Source organism: Eptatretus burgeri, chromosome 9 (genome assembly GCF_056783735.1).
Source record: "Eptatretus burgeri isolate ZD-2024b chromosome 9, Ebu_testis_v1, whole genome shotgun sequence".
Taxonomy (NCBI): Eukaryota; Metazoa; Chordata; class Myxini; order Myxiniformes; family Myxinidae; genus Eptatretus; species Eptatretus burgeri.
In genome coordinates, this window is record NC_140969.1 from 101227005 (window position 1) to 101251761 (window position 24757).

General features: G+C 41.4%; 1 protein-coding gene across 2 annotated transcripts in view; it reads left to right on the forward strand.

Annotated features, from left to right (window-relative positions):
- LOC147020748 (BDNF/NT-3 growth factors receptor-like) overlaps positions 1–10897 on the forward strand; it is a 576920-nt gene extending 566023 nt beyond the window's left edge. For both annotated transcript variants that reach the window (XM_085896363.1, XM_085896362.1), the window contains exon 18: positions 7770–10897. In XM_085896363.1, coding sequence (XP_085752489.1) covers positions 7770–7955 — 186 coding nt within the window. In that variant the 3' untranslated portion in view covers positions 7956–10897. The remainder of the gene's footprint in view (positions 1–7769) is intronic.
- The last annotated feature ends 13860 nt before the right edge of the window (positions 10898–24757 follow it).

Genomic DNA, 24757 nt, shown 5'->3' on the forward strand with positions numbered 1-24757 from the left:
AGTTCCTTGGACTTATAAGGTATATCATTTAGAAGGGGAAGAGATTTTAGGTTCATTTTATTCACAGGAATTACAAAAGTCCAAGATAAATAGAATTTTTTTTTTTGACGCCACCCCTTTTTAACTCCGCCCCTTTTTGACTCCGCCCACATAAGCCCGACCCACACAAGCCCCGCCCATTCAAACCCGACCCACAAAAGCCCCACTCACAAAAGCCACATCCACACAAGCCCCACCCACAAAAGCCACATCCACACAAGCCCCAACCACACAAGCTCCACCCACGCAAACACCACCCACATAAGCCACATCCACATCAATCATATCCACATAATTATTGATTAGTTAATTCGTTTCCCACACACAACATGTTTATTTCATTTAAAAAATTTTGCTCCACCCACACAAACCACATCCACACAAGCTCCATCCACCCACACAAGCCCCACCCATCCACACAAGCCCCACCCATCCACACAAGCCCCACCCACACAAGCCCCACCCCCCTGTGCACCCCCACCTTTGACCCACCACCTCCCTCATCCCACCCCACCCCCCAGCCTTCCCCCCACACACACGGGGAGGGGAGGGGGGTGGGATGAGGGGGGTGGTGGGTCGTTGGGGGAGCGCACCTACCCCACCCCCCTACCCCTCCTTTGCATTTCCTTTATTCTTTTTTTATAATTAAGAATTAAATAGTTGAAAGCAAAGCAAATATAATTAATCAAGATTGAAAATATTAAACATTTTTCTTTGGGTAAATATTCAGTTGCGAGAATAAACGATCTTTCCCAGCAGTCTGCTTCAGATATCTTGTGATTTTGAAACTCAATCAACATATTCTGTTCAAAACAAAGAGTGAAGAACAATTAGGGTATATAAATATGATTATATTATGTTATTAATAAAATAATAAATTAAACATTTACCTCCAGAAGATCGAGTTTTGTGTCCATTTCATCCAGATGAGCATTTAAACTGGAACAACTTGGAAATGAATCATCTTCTTCTTCTTCTTCTTCTTTCGGCTGCTCGCGTTAGGGGTCGCCACAGCGGATCAACCGTATGATCCGCATAGTGATTTGGCACAGGTTTTACGCCGGATGCCCTTCCTGACACAACCCTGGTCGCCTCTTACGACACAGGGATATGGTACACCTATTTTAACCGGGGTATACACCGGCCCAGTACACTGGTACTCATTTTGCCGACCTCGGAAGGATGACAGGCTGAGTCAACCCCCTGGTGTATTAATTCAGTTGCCCAACGGGGCTTGAACTCAGGACCTTTTGGATCCCAAGCTGCTGCCCTAACCACTGCGCCAACACCAGGCTTCCTTGGAAATGAATCATCACCCCGTGGAATTTCAACATCTTCCCATTCAAGGTTGCGAAATTCATCACCACCCATGTATGATTCAGTTTTAATGCTGAAAATAAAAAGCAAGTAGTCAAAAATTACCACCAAGTTGTGGTATTGCTTTTAAATTAATTACCACCATGCCAAATAAAAGGTTGTGTTTAAGGAGAACAGAAAGAGACAGACGGAGACAGAGACAGATAGAGAGAGACAGACAGATAGACAGAAACAGATAGAGAGAGACAGATAGAGAGACATAGAAAGACAGAGAGAGACAGATAGAGAGAGACAGAGACAGACAGACAGAGACAGATAGAGAGACAGATATAGAGACAGAGACAAACAGAGACAAACAGAGAGAGAGAGAGAGAGAGAGAGAGAGAGAGAGAGAGAGAGAGAGAGAGAGAGAGAGAGAGAGAGAGAGAGAGAGAGAGAGAGAGAGAGAGAGAGAGAGAGAGAGACACGCAGAGAGACACAGAGACACACACACACACATACACATATACACATATACACATACACATATACACACACACACATATACACACATGCACACACATACACATATACACATACACATATACACACACATATACACAAACACGCATGCACACACATACACATACATGCACACACATACACATATACACACATATATACACCCACACACACACAAATGCACACACACACACACACACACACACACACACACACACACACACACATATACACACACACACAGAGGCAGAGACAAAGTGATAATTTCTCACCTTGGACTCGAGTCATTCGAGATCAAAGGACGTGAGAGGACTTCTTGCTATTCAAGAAAAATATCATTCAAATCTCTTCTGAATGATTGAATGTTCTTAAGAAAGTCGTTCATTTTTATCCACTCGTCGTGTAATTCAGATAACTCATTTTCAACATCATTTATGAACGATATTCTTATTGGGGACAACCTGGTAGAAAAAAAAGACAACAATTATTAGTCGTATGGTGATTTAATCCTGTTTTAAACAACAAATAATGAATTGGATTGAGATCTAACCTGTCATCTTGTGAAAACGATTGATCTGCAAGGTTGTAGTAATAATCTGAATGCTCCATTTTCGTCATAAAACACGAACGGCACACAAGTTGGTTTAAATAAGCAACTTGATGACGTAATGGGAGATTTCACAACAATGTTTTTTTTCCAGGGTGTGTTCCCACATAGGAAATGACTTCGGAATTTTTTTGGCTTGGTTCGGATGAGGCCGCTTGGCTGCCTTCAAACTGACTTATTTTAACACGAAAATGAAACATCTTGATTTGAATGGTTTTGATAAAACCTACGTTTAAAAGCTGTTTTTAGCTAAACTTTGTTGTTAGTGTTCTGATGATTTAAGATATAACCATGAGATACGTGGGCACAGAATACCTCCTCATTTTCATGGCATGACTGTGCTCTGAAAAAACACTTCCCCATTTTACAAAACTGAATGAGGGATTTACATTTTACAAAACCAAATGAGGGATAAAGTGAATAAAGGTGATGAATGTAATAGGAAAATTATGTTATTCCCCAAAGTAGAACATGGACAAATATTCATTGGTTCGCTATATGAATGGAATGAAAATATGAAGGGAAAGAAGTGCTTCAATCAGTGTCTCAATTTTACATTTGCTTGTATGGGAGGGGGAGGAAATCAGTCTCCTATTTTGGGCTTTTGGGGCTGAAGTCAGAAAGTTTTTCCCTTTCCCCATTCATTTGAATGGTTTCCTCAGAACCCCATTAATCCTCGACTGCCATTTTATTAAAAACACCTCATCACCATGTTGTTAAAAACACCTCACTGCCATGTTCATAAAATCACCTCACTGCCAAGTTATTAAAAACACCTCACTACCAAGTTATTAAAAACAACTCACTGCCATGATATTAAAAATACCTCACCGCTGTTATTAAAAATACCTCACTTCCACGTTATTAAAAACACCTCACCGCCATGTTCATAAAAACACCTCACTGCCAAGTTATTAAAAACACCTCACCACCAAGTTATTAAAAACAACTCACTGCCATGATATTAAAAATACCTCACCACTGTTATTAAAAATACCTCACTTCCACATTATTAAAAACACCTCACTGTCAAGTTATTAAAAACACCTCACCGCCATGTTATTAAAAAACCTCACCGCCATGTTATTAAAAAACCTCACCGCCATGTTATTAAAAAACCTCACTGCCATGTTATTAAAAACATCTCACCGACATGTTATTAAAAACAGCTAATCACCATGTTATTAAAAACACCTCACCGCCATGTTATTAAAAACACCTCACCGACATGTTATTAAAAACACCTCACCGCCATGTTATTAAAAACACCTCACCGCCATGTTATTAAAAACACCTCAATGCCATGTTATTAAAAACACCTACCTGCCACGTTATTAAATACACCTCACTGCCCTGTTATTAAAACATCTCACTGCCACGTTATTTAAAACATCTCATTGCCATGTTATTAAAAACACCTCACTGCCATGATATTAAAAATACCTCACCACCATGTTATTAAAAAAACCTCACTGCCATGTCATTAAAACATCTCACTTCCATGTTATTAAAAACACCTCATTGCCATTTTATTAAAAACACCTCACCGCCATGTTATTAAAAAACCTCACCGCCATGTTATTAAAAAACCTCACTGCCATGTTATTAAAAACATCTCACCGACATGTTATTAAAAACAGCTAATCACCATGTTATTAAAAACACCTCACCGCCATGTTATTAAAAACACCTCACCGACATGTTATTAAAAACACCTCACCGCCATGTTATTAAAAACACCTCACCGCCATGTTATTAAAACACCTCAATTCCATGTTATTAAAAACACCTACCTGCCACGTTATTAAATACACCTCACTGCCCTGTTATTAAAACATCTCACTGCCACGTCATTTAAAACATCTCATTGCCATGTTATTAAAAACACCTCACTGCCATGATATTAAAAATACCTCACCACCATGTTATTAAAAAAACCTCACTGCCATGTTATTAAAACATCTCACTTCCACGTTATTAAAAACACCTCATTGCCATTTTATTAAAAATACCTCACTGCCACGTTATTAAAAACACCTCACTGCCATGTTATTAAAAACACCTCATCGCCATGTTATTAAAACACCTCACTGCCATGTTATTAAAAACACCTCACAGCCACGTTATTAAAAACACCTCACTGCCATTTTATTAAAAACACCTCACTGCCATGTTATAAAAACATCTCACTGCCACGTTATTTAAAACACCTCATCGCCATGTTATTAAAACCCCTCACTGCCATGTTATTAAAACCCCTCACTGCCATGTTATTAAAAACACCTCACTGCCATGTTATTAAAAAACACCTCACCGCCATGTCATTAAAAACACCTCACTGCCATGCTATTAAAAACACCTCACTGCCATGTTATTAAAAAGACCTCACCACCACATCATTAAAAACACCTCACTGCCATGTTATTAAAAACACCACACCGCCATTTTATTAAAAACACCTCACTTCCATGTTATAAAAACATCTCACTGCCACGTGATTTAAAACACCTCATCGCCATGTTATTAAAACCCCTCACTGCCATGTTATTAAAAACACCTCAAAGCCACGTTATTAAAAACACCTCACTGCCATGTTATTTAAAACACCTCATCACCATTATTTAAAAAAAATACCCCACTGCCATGTTATTAAAACACCCCACTGCCACTTTATTAAAAGCAACTCACCTCCACGTGATTAAAAACACCTCATTGCCATGTTGTTGAAAACACCTTATTTCCATGTTATTTAAAACACCTCTCTACCATATTATTAAAAACACCTCATTTCCACATTATTAAAAACACCTCACTGCCATGTTATTAAAAACACCTCACCGCCATGTCATTAAAACACCTCACCGCCATGTCATTAAAAACACCTCACTGCCATGCTATTAAAAACACCTCACTGCCATGTTATTAAAAATACCTCACCACCACGTCATTAAAAACACCTCACTGCCATGTTATTAAAAACATCTCACCGCCATTTTATTAAAAACACCTCACTTCCATGTTATAAAAACATCTCACTGCCACGTTATTTAAAACACCTCATCGCCATGTTATTAAAACACCTCACTGCCATGTTATTAAAAACACCTCACAGCCACGTTATTAAAAACACCTCACTGCCATTTTATTTAAAACACCTCACTGCCACGTTATTTAAAACACCTCATCTCCATGTTATTAAAACCCCTCACTGCCATGTTATTAAAAACACCTCAAAGCCACGTTACTAAAAACACCACACTGCCATGTTATTTAAAACTCCTCATCACCATTATTTAAAAAAAATACCCCACTGCCATGTTATTAAAACACCCCACGGCCACTTTATTAAAAACAACTCACCTCCACGTGATTAGAAACACCTCATTGCCATGTTGTTGAAAACACCTCATTGCCATGTTATTTAAAACACCTCGCTACCATATTATTAAAACACCTCATTTCCACATTATTAAAAACACCTCACTGCCATGTTATTAAAAACACCTCACTGCCATGTTATTAAAACACCTCACTTCCACGTTATTAAAAACAACTCACCGCCACATTATTAAAAATACCTGACTGCCATGTTATTTAAAACACCTCACTGCCATGTTATTAAAAACACCTCATTGCCATGTTGTTAGGAAAACCTCACTGCCATGTTATTAAAACACCTCACTGGCATGTTATTAAAACACCTCACTTCCACATTATTAAAAACAGCTCCCTGCCATGTTATTAAAGCTCTTCACTATCATGTTATTAAAACACCTCACTGCCATGTTATTAAAACACCTCACTGCCACGTTATTAAAAACAGCTCCCACTGTGCAATTCAAAACACCTCACCACACATCGCTATTGAGACTGGCTTGTTTTAAGTGAGTATAAGTGCTGAGTTGCCATGTTGTCATGATTTCCACCAATCAGAATTCCAACCTTCATTTTGCAATTCAATTTTTAATATTCGTGATATTACATTTTTATGAACAATGGAAGTTGAAGATTCAAGTTAAAAAAAAAAAAATTTCTAACTTTTTTTTTTAATAATAGTTTTTTCAAAGAATATCAAAAAAAATACCCTGAGACATGTAATGGGAGGGGCAGATGCAACCCAGAAGTTTGGTACAATTTCACAAAAGTTTGAGGGAGTAGTTCAGCGACAACACAGAGCACAACACAAGCACTGCGTGTGTGTGTCTGTGTGTGTGTGTGTGGGTGTGTGTGTGTGTGTGTGTGTGTGTGTGTGTGTGTGTGTGTGTGTGTGTGTGTGTGTGTGTGTGTGTGTGTGTGTGTGTGTGTGTATATACATATATATATACATATATATATATATATATATATATATATACACACACATATATGAATGTATACCGTATATGTATGTATGTATATATATATATATATATATATATATATATATATATATATATATATATATATATATATATATATATATATATAACATTCTCTCTGTCTCTCTCACCGTGTTTCTCTTCAACCCCTTGTAAATGCAACATGCTGCTCAATTTCCTTCCTTAACCCAGCAATCTTCAAATCATCAGCACCTCTTGCTCCAGAGTCGCTTTACAAAGGGTCCAGTACTTTGAAAGAGTCACAATTTCTCATGTCCATCTCTTGTATCCCACAAATCTTTCCTCTTAAACTGTTGTTCTTTTACTTTGATGTTTGTTCCACAGAGCTAGGTTATTTACGGAAAAGCCTTCCTTTATTGGAAGCCTTGATGGAACTGTGAGCTGAGAGTGAAGTGTATCGCAACCCGATTGCTTTTTCACATGTTGTAGCACAATAATTATTTCCCCTTTTCTCATGTACTTTACCTGTTTCTTTAAAGGCACAGTGTGGAGTATCAAATGGAGGAAAGGTTGAGGTGGTATTTAATGATTGTTTCTGAACTTTAAAAAAAAAAATGTCCGAATCAAAATTTATGCCAATAAACCAATCATACACATGATGGTTAAAATTCATCTCCACCAAATAATACCAAATGCAAAACACTGGAACAATCAAACTGTAGTTCAATCATCACCTTCAATTGCTCATAACTGCTGTACATCCCTGGAATAGCGACACCAGCATAATAAATTCATGGAATTGAAGCCCATTTTGTTACTTCAGGGATCTTCCTCTGACCTATTACACGTCATGCTATCTGTGTCCATCAACGCCACCCAATTCGGAACACAGGACTGTTGTTCTGAGGAATAAGTCTGACCTCGGGCAATACTTCTTACAGATAATGCATCCTGTCGCCCGGGCCTTTGTGCTGCTCCCACCCTAGGTAATTGACTGCATCACGCAGGGCCGGGTCCTGGAGCGACCACGTGCCTGCCCACTCGAGGTCTACGATCTGATGTTGGCATGCTGGCAGCGTGAGCCGCTTCAACGCACACCCATCAAGGCTTTGCATGCGAGGCTACAGAGCTTGGCACAAGCTGCTCCCGCGTACCTGGATGTTCTTGGCTGATGATTGGCCGTGACTGGGACTGTGGTCAGGGATGACATAAGGAATATGTAGCTGGGGGAGACTTGGGTGGGGTTTAAGCAAAGAAAAATAAATTAGGGGGAAGAAATTTCTGCGAAGACACCATGGCAATGCAGTAAAGGATAACACATAAATGATAGACAGCCCAAGTGTATTAAGTTTGTGCACTGAATGATATTTCGCTGTTGGATGGTGTTGTTCCATTACATTGGGAGTTAAATAATACATGTATCCAGGTTCTAGCACAAAGGAATGGGATGAGCTGCCACATTCTCAGCAACGATGAAGGAATGAATATTCCATTGGTGCAGGCTCACTGTAGCTTCTGGTTTGGGATCAGTCAGATTTTCTGTGACAACAAATGCAGTGATGTGGAGGAAGAAGAAGAATTTAAATTGCGGGAACTAAGTCATTGGGTAAGTCAATACAATGGTCTAATATTCATTGTTCATTTTGAGGTAATGTTTTCATGGGGTGAGTGGTGAGATGTTTATATGTCTGTAATAAGAAACTGTGTTTATTCAGAAGTCAATGCATTTAGTCACTCGTTTGAGAGACCTGCATCTGATTCTTGGTTTGTCCTTCCTGCCTGCCTTATGGGCAAGACAATTTGGCTTATTTGCTCTGGGTAAGAACTGTAGTGATTTGGCATGGAGGGAGAATAGACTTGGTGGTAATATCACCATTACTTGGGCTAAAAAGGAAATATATTGGTCTTGCATCTTGTATGCAAAATGCGAGACGCTCTGTTTGACAATGTCCTGGGTTCAACATCTACTTGCACCGTTGACGTGTACATCTGCTGCTGCTGCTGCTGCTGCTGCTTGGTTAGCCATGCGTGCTTCACTTCGTTTTGCTCCCTAAAAAAAAACAGAGAAAAAAAACATGTTCCGTCCACAGATTGGCACTTAAATTAATTGTTTCGTTAATACACATTAATGTTGGCACAAATAGTGTGTGCCGTGTGACCGCAGTCCTGCACCTATGTTAGAAAAACGTGTCATATTGAAAAGCAGTCCTCAAGCAAAGTCTCCTCAATTTGTTTTGGACAAAAGGCGCTAGATCGTCATTGCGGTACCCACGTCTCGCCTCCGCCATCGCACCCAAAGTAGTGTCGCTTATAAACAATTTCTTTCTACAAAGCAAAGTTTCTGTAAGATGAACATGTTATTGCACCAAGCATGTGAATTTAAAGGGGCATTGTGATGTAAGTTTTCAATCATTTCAAATATATATATATATATATATATATATATATATATATATATATATATATATATATATATATATATATAATTATATATATATATATATTGAAAAGTATGCTTCAACTATATATCAAAAAACTATACCTATGTTCAAGGAATGAAGTATAAAAACTTTCTGAGATAACTGAGCCCTCGACACCAAGAAGCAGCTACCAGGAGTGGACTTAAATTGTGACGTCATCAGTGTCATATTCTTATTTGGTAGTAAACAGAATCCCTGGATCATCATGGTGTTTTGCTTGTTGAAAGAGATTCCTCAAGGCTGTAGTATCTTCTTGATAGTAATACGTGCAACAAACTTAAAGGTTAGCAACATTACAGTCTGAAATCCAACTCCTGTTTCAATTATCGGTAATGTGTCTACATCATATATAACTATATTTGGTAAAATGTCGAACAGCAAAGCATGCTTTTCAATTGGCCTTTAGTTGTAGCTCGTGCTGTGACACTTTAAAATTTAGTGTGTTTGTTTGCGTGTGTGTATACATATATATATATATATATATATATATATATATATATATATATATATATATATATATATATATATATATATATATGTTACACACACACACATACACACACACAGCTCAAATATCTGGTGCAATGAGAAGGGGACAGCTTCAGGGAGGAGTAGGAGCTCGAGTTCCAGCGAGAGCTCTTTGCTGTACATATCAATGATGGAGATTCGGCTCCTGCTTGAACATTGATCACCACTTCAATTGGAAATTCGTTTTCCTACACCCATGCGAGTCAGATTTGTTTGACCCTCAGTACACGACAGGTAGATCAAACTCCTGTCAATGACGAAATTAGTGGGGGGGGCAAGGTGGGGGGAGGAGGGAGCACCCATCATTTGAAAGTGACATAATATCGCTAAACGCAGGTGTAACCACCTCTGTTATTGAACATTTCTGGCTCATTTTCATCGACATTTGGAAAGTGCCTAAGTTTCAGACAGTCGGGGGTTTTTTTGGAGGGGTGGGGGCCTTCCCGCACCCACCCTTCTCACCACGCGTGGTCCTCACCATTTTGCGCACCAATTGTGACACACAATGTGCACGTATTATTGAATGAATTACTAGGAGCGTAATTCAAATGTACAATGAGATCGTTTTGCGTGTTTTCATTTCCTACTTTGGGGCTCCCTATATACGTTACCCTAGAATGAAAAACCAAAGGTCTAACGTTAAAAGGAGACCCGCGGAGCGTTGGAGACCCTATACACGACTATTATGACAACGCGCACTTGTTCATTCCCATAGATCCACCATCGACAGCGTATATACGACTGTTGTTAAGTATTTATGTTCTGTAGTTCTAACTACTCTCGTTTGTGTTAATTTATGGCTCAAGCCAAAACACAACCTTGATGTTCATCTGCAACTACATCTGCTAGATAATTCTACCTTGACTGAACACCAGTTGCCTAAAAATAATATAAAACGTTCTCGTTGTATTAGTGCACATGACGGTCAAAATCCCGCTCTGAAAGAATTAAACTTTGTGTCGATTTTTGCGAAGCAAGTACAATGAAATGCTATACATTTTGAAGGATGACTTTTCTTTAGTGTATTGTCTGCAGACTTTATTGTGTACAGATGCGCGTGTTGTGTTGTTTGTGCTCGGTGAACGCTATGAAAACATTTTAAAAACTTTTTTGAGCCGCGTCATTTCTTTACTCAAATAACGTGCCAGTCTCTCTGTCTCTCGACATCTCTGTCTCTGTCTCTCGACATCTCACTTTCACTCTCACTCTCCATTGTCCACTCCGAATGGTATCAACTGCTCAGTAATTGGTGGTGATGCATTGCGTGACATTTTCGATGAACATCGATGCTGCGTTTCCACGTGCAAGTCATGGCGAGGTGTCACGGGTCGACTCAGGGTGTGTGTGTTTGCTCTGTGATCGCATGCCGTGAGCATCGTGGTGCTGCAGGGTGAATGCTCACCGCTCATGGCATGCCTTGTGCGTGGAAACGTATAGCGTTAGATAATGAATGGTGCGTGTAACGAAGTGGAACTTGTGTGAGTGTTACTTATGTCATGTAATAGTCTCCCGAGTCCAGAGTAAATACTTTAGCACCTCAAACTAAACCCCGATGAGCAAACATGTTTGCACGGCCACACAGCTGTCGATTTGTCATGGCGGTCAGCCTTAACCTGAACGGTGGACTCAAGCTGATGGCGGTATTGTGATTAAAGTTCACACGCAATTTTATTTCCCCAACTCATACTGCATGTAAAAATGCTGAGCATGCTTTCTAATGATATGGGAGGATTGGTTTTCACATTCTCACTGACAATACTCAGAGCGAGAAGCCCTTCCCATGCCAGCACAAACGTGCAGAGGTCTTGAGCATACCACGATGGACTGTTGGGAATTAAATTATGCTGCTCTCGTTCAAAGGGTGTGCACGTTCAGGAAGAAGTAACTGATGAGATGCCATTGCAACCGATGCCCCGGGACCTCGATGACCCCCCTGCATCTGAGTGGTTTGATTTAGCTCTAAGTTAATGTTGGAGAGGTAAGGAAAGTGGGAAGACAGAGATCCTGCCCGAACTGATCATATGTGGAGTAGCCAAGTTGTGAGATAGGCAACTTGAGAGCTGATGCAGCAGGTATGGGAAGAACGGCAGGTCGTTGGTGACGAGCGAGATGCAGAGATTGTTCCTATCCCAAAGAAGGGTGACCATCAGATATGTGAGAACTGCCATGACATCAACCTTATAAATGTTGGAGATGAAGTCATTGCCAGAATCTTACAGGAATGGCTGTAGTTCATCACAGAGAATAGCCTGCCAGGGGCCGCGGGTGTGTTGACATGATTCTTGCAGCCCAACAGCTGGTGGACAATACCAAAGAGCATGATGACTCCATGTCCATCGAAGATCTATGACTCGGTGCTCAGACATGTCCTGTGGCATGTGCTGGAGAAGTGTGGCATGCCACCCACGATGCTACACATCATCAGATCCTTCCATAAGGGAATGTGATCTGTAGTCAGAGTAGGAGCTACAGCTACTGACAGTGTTGAAGTGAGAAATCGTCTTCGACAGTGTCATAGTTGCCAACTGGAAGGAGCGACGCCCCAAAACCGGAGTGAATGTGAGATTTAAGCATGGCAGGAAAGTTGTCGTCGATCTTACAGCAAAGGCCCAGAAGACTGAAATGAGAACAACAGAATCCCAGTTCATGGATGATGCGGGAGTGAATGAAACTACACAAGACACCTTTACGGAAGCAGCAGGAGTGTTCTTCCAGTGAGCGAAAGATTGGAGTTGACTGTGAACATTCGCAAGATGAAATGGTTGGACAACGTAGAGAACAGCATGCAGAAGATGACAATGTCACACCATTGCAGCAAGGTAGCAGCTCAATAGAAATAATTAAGGGTTTAACATAACTTCAAAGCAGCATCACACATGATGTGTTGTGTGATGTTGCTTCGAAGTTGAGAAAGGAAGTGTTGTGTCGCATTGCTAAAGATGTAAGAGCCTTTGGATGTTTCAGAAAGCACATTTTTCAGGGTTGCAATCCATTTAAGCAACAACCAAGCAGGCAATGTACCGAGATGTGGTCTTAGCAGTTCTGCTTTATGGGGCTGAGACATGGACTACAAAATAAGAACATGTGAGACACCTGAAATCCTTCCATAATCACTCGATTTGGACCATCCTTGGTGTGACCAAGTGCCAACAGTGGAAGGAACACATCTCTAACCAACTAGCTGCTGCCTTGGACTTGGAGGAGTCGATATCTGACACTCTTTTGAAGCACCGTCTATGTTGGCTTGGCCATCTCGGCCACAGGTGGCCACAGCGGATGCTGAAACAGCTGTTGTTTGGAAACTGGAGAAGAACAGGCTCAATCATGGCACAAAGAAGAAATTGCGAGATGGCATTGCATTTGCTTTACAGGTCATTGGAATCAAAGATAGATGGTATGACCTCTCACAGGAAAAAGTGATATGGCTTCAGTCGTGCACTGAAGGATTTACAGGAACTGTGGAGCAGCGTCATTGCCAAAATTAGTGCTCAGCTAACCAGGCAGGTGGAAATGGCAACGACTATTGCCCCTGAGACTGGTGTTCCTCCCATCAAGGAGACCTCATCAGCCACAGTCATTTCTGCAACAATCTCGCCAACCCTGTCATTTTGCCCAAGGCACTTGTCCTTGGACACCGTTGCTAACATTGCCTCGCAACAGGCAGCGCAGAGGTGTGTGTGTGTGTGTGTGTGTGTGTGTGTGTGTGTGTGTGTGTGTGTGTGTGTGTGTGTGTGTGTGTGTGTGTGTGTGTGTGTGTGTGTGTATGTCCGTGTAGGCTTCTCATCACCTCCACCACCTTTGGGGATGTACACAAAAATTGTAATGCTTTTGGGGATGTTTCCCAGAGCTTCAAAGGGGAGCCAGGGTAGGGGGAGAGGGTGTTCTCACCACAGTCACATAACGCCATCCTCATCGTCGTGGGTGCAGCCATCTTGGGTTTCCGATCACCGCGACAGGACGTGTCAATTTAGAACGACCATGCTTTCGCTTGAATCCATCCAAAAATGGCAGAAGCCCTGGTTAAGTGATTGATTGAAGACTGCAATCGGCCATTTTCCAAAAGAAGAAAGCAGGAAGTTCACCGAGAAGTTTTTATTTGGAGTGAGTTAAAGTGCAATACTTAACTATTGACGCCACTGATAAAAACTTTCAGAATAAATACAGATCAATTTTATTTCTTTAAAGGAGACATTGCTCTCCTTCATGAAGTCCCATAATTATTATGCCTGGGAGGGGGGAAGAGCCTCACAGAAAGATGGGGGTGGTGTTTAAAAAAGTATAATCGGCCCCTTTATATGAAAAAAAAAGAGTGTAGGCCCTATTCTCGCCTCATCTCTCACCTGATCGTGGGTGAAACTGTAAAATAACGAACCATAGCGGGCGAAATCAGCTTCCGCTTACCTGCAAGGTTAATGTTGCCTCTTCATGTTTACACACAAAGAGTTGCCTTTTCTCGCACTGTTGTTGTATATTGATATAAATTTTCTTGGCTTTGTGTTTAATCACGGCACTTGTGATTGCATACCCCAACCCACCTACACTTCATTCATTCGTAATTGGACCTGTATCGTTCACTGCCATGGCGCATCATCGTTCACGTGGTTGCCACATCACGGATTAATGAATATTGAATGTTTTGTGTGAAGTTCGTTCCTTTTTCAACTCGCGAGGAGATTCACCGTGCTGTACTCGAGTATGTATATGCTTTTTTTTTGTATATTAAGCTGCATTTGTAAAGGAAATACAGAGCACAATGGTGTGCCTAAAACAACATATTCATTTACCCTCTCTCATTGGTTTAAATTTTACTACTTCATGGATACTGCATTGACCCACTAACTCTTGAATAGGTAACACATCGTACACGGGCCTTGCGTCAATCACTTAAAATTCGCCCCAACAGACGCTATTTGTGAATGCCCCGCTTGCAGTTGAAACCGTTCCTCTTTCGAGTGACCGACGAAGAAGAAAGTTCAAACGATCCCTGCAAAGGTTTGGTGGTTGAGCAGAATATAAATGGTCATAATTGTATGATCCAACAATTTTCCTTCCAAATCAAGCTCAACTTTCACAATCTGGTTTTGATTACTCTCAAAAAGCGACATAATACTAATAATTATTATTATTATTATTATTATTATTTAAAATAATCGGTGTATCGACTTAACGATTAGCTTACAGTTTTTATAATTGCAGCCCTTCAGGTAGCGCTATATTGGTTGTCATTCCAGTAATTATCAAGGTGGAAAGGAAGCCTGAAATTACGCAAGTCATGTTGTAATATTCACGAATTCTTTTGAAAGGAACTTCAATGCAAGAGGAGGCCAATCGGCCCATCAGGTCTGCACAATGGTTGCCAACCTGTGGTTGTTTCTCTATTATTCCCCTCGCCGAAGGAGAGGGCATTGTGTTTGGGTCGTTTCTTTATTTGTCTGTCTGTTTGTTCCTTGCAAAATCGTGGATTTTTCAAGTATATTGGTCAGTCGATTTTGTTATCCTGTCTGTCTGTTTGTTTGTCTTTCTGTCTGTTTATCACCGACAGGTCACAATTCTAAACCGATCATCATGAAACTTTACCAAGTTGTAGAGGTAGTCGCAACTGAGAAGCCTATTGATTTTGAGGTCAACAGTCATCTTGAGGGCAAAATTTCTAAAATCATCATTTTTCATATGATTGACTTGAAATTTGAACAATATTTGCATATTGCATCACTGGATTGGGAAACCAACTATTTTTAAGGTCAAAGGTCAACTCAAGGTCAAACTTCGAAAATCATCAATTTTTATCTGATTAAATCATCAATTTTCATCCGATTGACTTGAGAATTTAACAGCAATTCCATAGTACATTACTGCATTAGGAAACCAACTATTTTTGAGATCAAAAGGTCAACTCAATGTCAAACTTCTAAAATCATCAATTTTCAACTGAGAAATCATCAATTTTCATCCGATTAACTTGAAAGTTGAACAGGATTTGCATAGTCTATCACTGAATTGGGAAAGCAACAATTTTTGAGGTCAAAGGTCAACTCAAGGTCAAAGTTCTAAAATCTGATATTTTTTGTGTACAAATCTGATCTTACAAATTTTGTGTACAAATTTAATCTGAAAAATCGTCCAATTTTCATCCGATTGACCTGAGCTTTGATTAAGATTGTCAATTTTATCTTGATGAAATGGACAATTTGATGTATCCATGGCAACCTTTGGAGAGAGGGTGGATTTTGCAAGTATCGTGCTCTGCCCGACATATTTTTCTTGTTCCTTGCAAAATCTTAGATTTTGCAAGTATATTAGTCAGTCAATTTTGTTGTTCTGTCTGTCTTTATGTCTGTTCGTCTGACTGTCTCTTTGTCGTCTACAGGTCACAATTTCAAATCCGTCTTCAGAAAACTTCACCACAGGGTAGAGTTTGCCATAAGGAAGAAGCCTATTGTTTTTGAGGTCAAAAGGTCAACATAAGCCAATGGTCAACATTTAGGTGAAATTTCTTAAATCCTCAATTTCCATCCGATTGACTTGAAATGTGAAGAGGATTTTCATATCAGGTCACTGAATTCAACCACCAATTAATTTTTGAGATCAACATGGACCAAAAGGTCAATATTGGGCCGAGGTCAACAACTAAGGTGGTATTCCTAAAGTCCTCAATGTTCATCCCATTGACTTGAAATTTGAAGAGGATTAATATATCAGGTCACTGAATTCAATGAGCCAATTATTTTGGAGGTCCACATCGGCCAAAAGGTCAACATAGGCTGGATTTCTAAAATTGGCAATTTTCATCCAATTCACTTGAAATTTGAAGACTCGTTGCATATTTGGTCATTTAATTCAACCACCAATTATTTTGAGGTCAAATTTGTTTTATGTATTTTGTAAGTTTCATGCTCTGCACGACGTCTTCTTCTTGTTTTGTTGCTTGTCCACACGGAACTTCTGTGTTTTTCTCCGTAACTGCTTGTTGGATTGTGACTAAATTTGCACTATTCGTGCAATTACTCATGTAGAATGTTTAAATCATAATTATGACGTCATGGGTGACGTTGTGGCAGCCATATTGGAAAAACGGAAAAAAATTTTGGACCTCTGTATCTCTGAAACCACACAAAGGGAAAAATTGAAATTATGCACAGAGCAAGTACCCCTCATGGGGAATAGTGCACATTATAAGTGCCTTCATTATGACGTCATAATTGCATGTGTAGAACGCTACATCTGATCAGTATGAAAATTTTTGAGGGTCATCTAGGGATAAAATAGTACACCAAATTTTTTTTTATGATGCCATCAGTGACGTGATTCAGCAGCCATGTTGTTTAAAAAAAAAAGCCTTCAAAAATCTTCTTTGAAATGACTGAACAGATGGAGGCAAAACTTTACACATATGACCGCCTATCTATGAGGAATAAAAGGTTCACACATTTGACGTTATTAGTCACATGGTTTGGCAGCCATTTTGGATTTACCCTTAAACATATAAAAATCTTCTCCAAAAAAGCAGGCCAGATCGAGTGGAAACTTCACACAAATATCCCCTGAGGCATGCATGTACAAGGTTGTTAAGGAATAATTGATGTCACATGATTTGGCAACCATATTGGATTAAATAAATATATTAAATAATGTTTTCTCTGGAATCGCTTAATCAATCGATGTGAAACTTCACAATTGTGATCTAGTAAGGATGTGGAATACATGTTTTAAATTTCAACTTTATCAGACACATGGTCTGACAGCCAGAATTATTTTAAAAATTTGATATGGGTTTTTTTTTTTTAATAAGGCTCACTTGGCTGTGCCTGGATGGGTTTGAGGGTAGAGGAGTAGCAGCTGAAATGCAAATCCTATTCAGGTTCCTCCTGATGACTTGATCTTTTCTTTTTGCTTGTTTGGGTTCCTTCTGATTACTCCAACACAGGACTGTACCTATTCGATCTTTCATTTGAATTGAATATATTTTAATCCCATTCTGAATTCAATTGAATTATAATGAAATAGGTCATGGGTCAGGGTCAGGTGTCCTATGAAAGCAGGGTTGCATCAAAACAGGACGTCTTGGTACCCTGTCAGCACTGGCAGCAGTTATACAGTGGCAGTTGTAGTTATGTCTCTTATTAATTCCATAATACAGTAGTACACAAACACCACACAAAACTATACAAACAACACACCACACAAAACAAGTCCTGGCAAGGGTCTGCAATCTCTGATTGCACTTTTTCTTGTTTATCCTTTTTAAATACTGAGTCAAGCAAGGAAGCAGCACATTCCATTTTTCAAGTCTTTGGAATGATGTGGAAGGAGTTAAACCTCTGACCTCACAGACTCAGCAAAGATACTCTCACAATCATGCCACTGAGCCTGGTTTATCTATATACCAGGAAGAGTATCCATCTCCAGTGACTGGAAAAGCTTGCAAGAGTATCCATCCCCAGTGACGGGAAAAGTTGAAGTTAATCTATCAATTTCAATAATATTCCATGGACTTTAAAAAGGTCATTTGTGTTACACTCTTGGTTTCGCCCAATACCAAAGCTCTGAGATAATTATGCCGCCCACCACAAAATGGTGGTGCAACATAGGGTGGCGGAGATTGGATTTGTCTCAAGAGTGCAAAATATCCTTGTTGCGAAATAATATTTTGCATCAACATTACCCATGCCTGCTGTCCCATCATTTCAGAAGTGAATGTTGAGCTTTTAAAAACAGTGTGAGAAGTGGCCGCCGTAAACGGGAGACAGACTACCATGCGGAGTCGAGGCATGTGGAAGAGTTAGAACACAAAATGGATCAGGATGCAACACGACTAAAGGAGCAGTAGCACAGGTAGGGAACACCAACCGTGGTGTTGAAGGACAAAATAGAGGGAAAATTTGACAAACAATGGGATAGGGAGGAATGAAGAGGACAGAATAGATGCAGAAGGAAGCTTCCTCCCCCCAATCCTACCTATCCCCATCCCTCTCTCTCTCTCCCTCCCCCACCTTCTCCCCTCTCTCTCCCCCCTTCATCTTCCCCCCACTCCATTCCCACTCCCCTCCCTCTCCTACTCTCTCTCTCTCCCTTATCTCCCCACCCACTCTCTCTCTCCCCACAAAACCTCCTCTCTCCACCTCCCCTCTCTCTCGCCCACTCTTTGTGAAGGACGCCATGGGGATCTTTAACGTACATTAACTAATGTCGGAAGACAGGACGCCTCGTTTAACGCATCATAAGGAAACAGACATTGATGATTCACTCTGCCTGTGAAACACCAGGATGACATTTTATAGCTAGGTTGAGATGCAAACCCGGGCGAATGAACCGTGAAAAAACAAACTGTGATTGATTCTTTGTTGCGTGTATACATTAAAAATGTACATTTAAAAAAAAAATTGAATCTGAATCTAAAACGATCACTACTGGTGTCCCTGTACAGTGTAAAGTAAAATCAGATGTACAATCATTACCTTTCAAAGATTTTTTTTTAAATGCATTTTGGAGCCATTTTTCCTCACCTCCCAGGAGCGTATTATTTAATTATATTTTGTGGGAAAGAAATCGATTTTTCCAAATCTTTATCCGATTTAACTACATTTCAACATTATTTAGGCCATGATTTGCAATCGTCCAATATGGAGTTAGATTTTGAATATAAGCTTTTAATAAGCCTGCACGATCCATTATATTCAATCTTGCCAGGAGCACAATCACATCGCACCCAGCCTCACACAGCCAATCAGCATCAATGGCGAACAGAGGCATGGACAGCCATCCTGGTCTTATAAATGTAGATACCACCAGTAAAACCCATCAAAATGACGGGTTACCCTTCTGTATTTTCATTTGATTCAGCCTTGAAAACTCTGGCTAAAAAAAAACGCAGGTGGGACCATGTGGCCATTTGTCGGTAGTGGTCTTCATGACCCACATGGCCCACACTGAGCAAAGATATTCTTGGGCGCTCAATGGCCTTTAATAATGAACCTCTGGCCTGGAGGGTGTCATCGCAGGGCCATCATAAGGGTAGACAACCTTCCAGCCCCTGGGGATTATTCTGCCTCACTTACCACAACACTGATGATGTGAAGGCCACAACAACAAGTTGTTCCTGGTGCAATTATTGAAGAACTGGGCCACAACAAGTAGTCCTTCCAGCTGTCAGTGTCGACAGCCCACAATGGCACAGCAAGGAGCAAGCGGTGGTCCTTTGTAAGGGCATAACAAGGGCAGCAGGCAATGGGTGGGGTGACAGACATAGGCAAGGAAGGCAACGTGGCAAACCAGGCATTGCTGGCCAACCTATCGGTGCACACGTACCTGAGGGAGGTGGTGGTGGTACCAGCCGATCTGAGAATGTGCTTGGCCCTAACATATGTCCCCCCCCTCCCTCTAAGTTTTAATTTTACTCATTTACTCTATTCCCTCGCCCTCTCTGTTTATTGCCATTGGCAATTTTTCACTTAATACTACCTAAATCCCTGGTCGCTGGCCAAATCCCTAGTCCCATCCGTGAAGATTCCTCAAAGAGGAGAGACAGGTGGACCTCTGAGGAGCCCCGATGCAGGCTCAGGATATCTCCTACAGGTCCCTCAGCATTCCCAAATGGCAAGTCCAGTGGCTTATGACAAGCGACGTGGTGGATGGTGCGAAGGGTTACACATATCCTAATCTATCTGATCCATTATCAACTTTTAAACTGTTCCTAGGGCATTCCAATATGCCTTTCCCTTTAAACTATGGGTTCCAACAACCATAATTGTCGGCATGTGCATTGATGTGGAAGCTCCGCACACGTGACAAGCACACGGGCCATTTCACGGCCCTTCACACACCATTTTTGCACACAGGCCGTCTTGCGACCTTCTATGCACCAACCATGCATACGAGCCTCACTGTCTCCAACACACTCATTCTCACACCGTGGTACTTCCGTATGATGCTCACTTCCATGCACACAGGCCGTCCCGCTGCCACTACAGCCATCACCATTCATTCCAGGTGCACCGTACATATTGCACATGCTGTGGCCCACACTCTGTTCCAATATAATATTCTTTCGTCTGAATTCTGTTAATCATTCTCATGGTTCCCTCTTTAGTCATCCATGCTCTGGTAATTTATCCAGAATGGAGCGTTTACACACCAGCCCCTCTGCATTTGTGATTAAACCAAGCAATGATCCATGCTTCGGCGGTTTACCAAGCACAGATTCCGAATTAGTTATAATTTTCCCACGTTCAATACAACACATCGACATTTTGATTCCTCCACATTCAGGAGGCTCACTCCTCCTGTTGGTCAAACTCATGGCTACCGTTTGGCCTCAGGAGTTTCTAACCCCGCACTCCGGTGTTTGCAGGACAAATGCGGGAGCAAACCCCCTTGGATTCCGGCAGTGTTCCACACCAAGGGAAATCACCTCGCTCGTCTGTCCAATTAACTACTCCCGTCTGGGTCGGTGTGCGCCTCGCACTCTCTTGCATCCATTCCACATTACATGTTCCTGGTACACACACTGTCACACAGTGCTTGTAGCACCGCGGTCAGTGCTTGTGGTACCCCAAGAAACCCTGGCACTTTTTCTCTCCCTCAGCCAGATATGTAACCCTTTACACCATGTACCTGCCCCACCTCACACAACCTTACCTTTACCAGACCCACCTCGTCGCAGTCCACCTCGAGGGACCGTATCCTCTCCACCTGTACCTGCAGGACATTATCCTAACCCTTATATCAAGTCTCAAGACATTCAACCTGCTCAGTCTTAATCCTTTCTCCTCTCCCCTCTGTTTGAATATGCTCATCCTTTACTTTAATTATTTCATGCTTTATCTGTTTTATCTCCTCCTGCGCTCCCGTTAATTACTTCTTAGCACTTTCAAGACCCTTTTTGACCACTTCCTCGTGTTCTTATTTTCGTTTGTTTATCTCCTGTTTCGCCTACCTTCTGTGTTACCTATTTATGCCACTGTCTCCACTCCCTCTTCATTACATTCAATTCTCCTTTATTCTTTCTCTGCCCTATATTCAGCTCTTATTGTGTCCCTATTCTGAGCAATTTGGGCGTTCAACTATTCCTGCCCTATAGTTTGTCCTTTTATTCCCTCACTGAGTCCATTTCCCTCCTTAACTTTCTTAATTTTCTTTGTCACCTCTTCCTTACCTGCCCTCATCACAGTCCAAACGCTGTCCACATTCTCCTTTACCTCATTCATCTCGCCTCGCACAGCCTCGATCCTTGCTGTCATATCATCGCCCATCACCTTCATATCAGCCTTTGCCTTTATGTCAGCCTTTATTCCATTGGACAATTCCTTCTGTCCTGACTTAATATCCTTGCAGAACCTATCAGGAAGTGCCTTCTGTCCCATCTGCATCCATGTTGAGAGCTGGTTTATAAAGAGCTCCATGTCGAACTGTGCTCGCAGCATCCTTCTGCTGCCTTGCAGTGCTAACTCCCTTGGTGCTGCGCTTTCCAGGGGATGGGCATTGGGGTGAGCATGATCCATGCAAACCACCTCTACTGCACCCCTTACTGCTCCCTCTTCCTGTACACTGCCCTCCTGTTCTATGGACTCCTCATCCATTTCTTATTCACTATCCTAACCCACCTGGTCCACCATAGTCCGCATAAGTAATTGAATTAAAATTTTTCCTACTTGCCTTTTTACAATTTTGGGGTGTGCATTTGTGCCTCTCCAACCAATCATGGCACTTCAGCAAAGGACTTCTGTGACTCCAGGGGCCTAAACCAATCAGTGAACTTTCCGAACCGGATTTCTCCCAATGGCAAATCCTTCCTTCTGGACTTGGTGATGACAAACTTTCCTTCTAATATCTCCTGTTCCTCATTGTTGTGTAGCAAAGACAGCCCACACGAAGGATCTTTTGCTCAACCGTTTTTAATCGTCTCCTGCTCCACACACTCGACAGCCCGCTCACGTCACTCTCAGTTCCGTATCGTCAGTTCTGGTTCATCACGCATTCGTTAATATTCATGCAACTCCCAATACCACACTCATCTTCCCCAATAAATTCATCTCATGCTGTGCTTGTGAGTGTCAACATCTCTCTGGTTATTAGTCCCCTTCTGGTTTCACTGGAGGGAACTATAGGTTTTCTCTCCATCTGTCCGTCCATCCGTCTGTTTGTCCCACCTGTGCTTTTATTTTCAGACGTTTTTCCCAAACCCTTCAACATATTCGGCTAAAACTTGGTACATGGCTTTATTTTGACAAGTTACAGAACATGTTCGAGTTTCAGCGTATTTTGTCAATTTTTTCACAGAGTTATACACTTTTTAGATTTAGGAAATATCACATATTACACATGGGTCAATGTTCAGCTGTCCTGACTCCACCCCACTGTCTTTCACCCATTGGCTGGATACCTGGCCTGACTCCACCCCACTGTCTTTCACCCATTGGCTGGATACCTGGCCTGACTCCACCCCACTGTCTTACACCCATTGGCTGGAAACCTGGCTTGACTCCACCCCAATAACATCATGCGCCACCATTGCATGAAGCTGCATAGATCAGCAGGCCTCAGGCCTTAGGCCTGCATGTTAGTCCATGGCCCAGTGCAAAAGAAACGATCCCAGGTATATCAGCACAATCTATTATATAAACACATAAGCCGTACGCACGTTTTTGCTTCCTGTATGTACATCTGGTTATTTTTAATACGAAATAGGCAAAGCCGAGAAACAAACAAAACATGGTGGTTTGGAGAATTTCTTCTTCTTCATTTTTTGGTCCTGCATCGGCTCGAGCGTGTGTTAAAACAAACTAATTTTAAGCTTTGGATTGTTATCCAAGATGTCTTCATTGATTTCTAATCTACAAAAGATATCAGTAAATGAAAATTTTTGCCGAATGGATCAAAACACCGTGGGTTTGAGAGTTCTTCTTCTTGGTAATTTTGCTTCCTGTATCGGCTCGAGCATGCATTAAATGCAAACAAATTTTTAGCTCCTGAACATACATTGGGACTGGTAGGGAACATGTATTACAAAGCAATTCTTGCTCTTGTCATAGAGCTGCCTACATGCCGCAGAGTCTGGTGGTTCACTCAAGCTGACTGGCAGGGACTTCAAGGTGCCCTCTCATGTCAAGAACGGTCCTTCATTTCCACCTCTACTGAAATTAACACTGCATAAGAATCCTTCCACACAAGCTTGCTTTGCCAAACACTTTACCCCTCTTGATGCCTCAGAAAGCAAGGCTCTCAAAATCGTTGGGATCGCCCATGATTAAGCTGAGTGTTTCGACCTTTTACTTTCGCATTGCAGGCAAGTTGGTGGCCTCTATGTATTCTACCGCCTCCTTGTGGGTCTTGCATCTCTTGCTTGCTTGCCTGCCTGTGTGTCTGTGTCTGTGTCTGTGTCTGTGTCTGTGTCTGTGTCTGTGTCTGTGTCTGTGTCTGTGTCTGTGTCTGTGTCTGTGTCTGTGTCTGTGTCTGTGTCTGTGTCTGTGTCTGTGTCTGTGTCTGTCTCTGTCTCTGTCTCTGTCTCTCTCTCTCTCTCTCTCTCTCTCTCTCTCTCTCTCTCTCTCTCTCTCTCTCTCTCTCGACGTTGGCCCTCCCAGGTTTCTGCAGGGCACACACAATCTACCAGTAACTATCTTCTTGATAAACTTCCAAAATCCAGGCTCACTGCTCACCTCCATTCGTTTGTTTCTCTTTTTTTCTCACCTGTGGAACCAACTTCCCCAGGCTGTTCAGTCCTATTCTTCCCTCCAGGGCTTTAAGACAGTTGTTCCCCACTGCCTCAGCTCATCCCCCATCCATATTCATGATCTCTTCTACCCAAAATGACCCCATTCCCAAGCACTCCTTTTTCCTAGGTTATTGTGGCTTTTTTCCCCCCTCTCCATTACCCCTTTTTTTTTTTTTTTTAGGTTTGTTCCATTTCTGTTTCATCACAGCTTTCCTCTTCCTCTTTTTGATTTGCTTCATTCAACTTGAGTGCAGTTTGT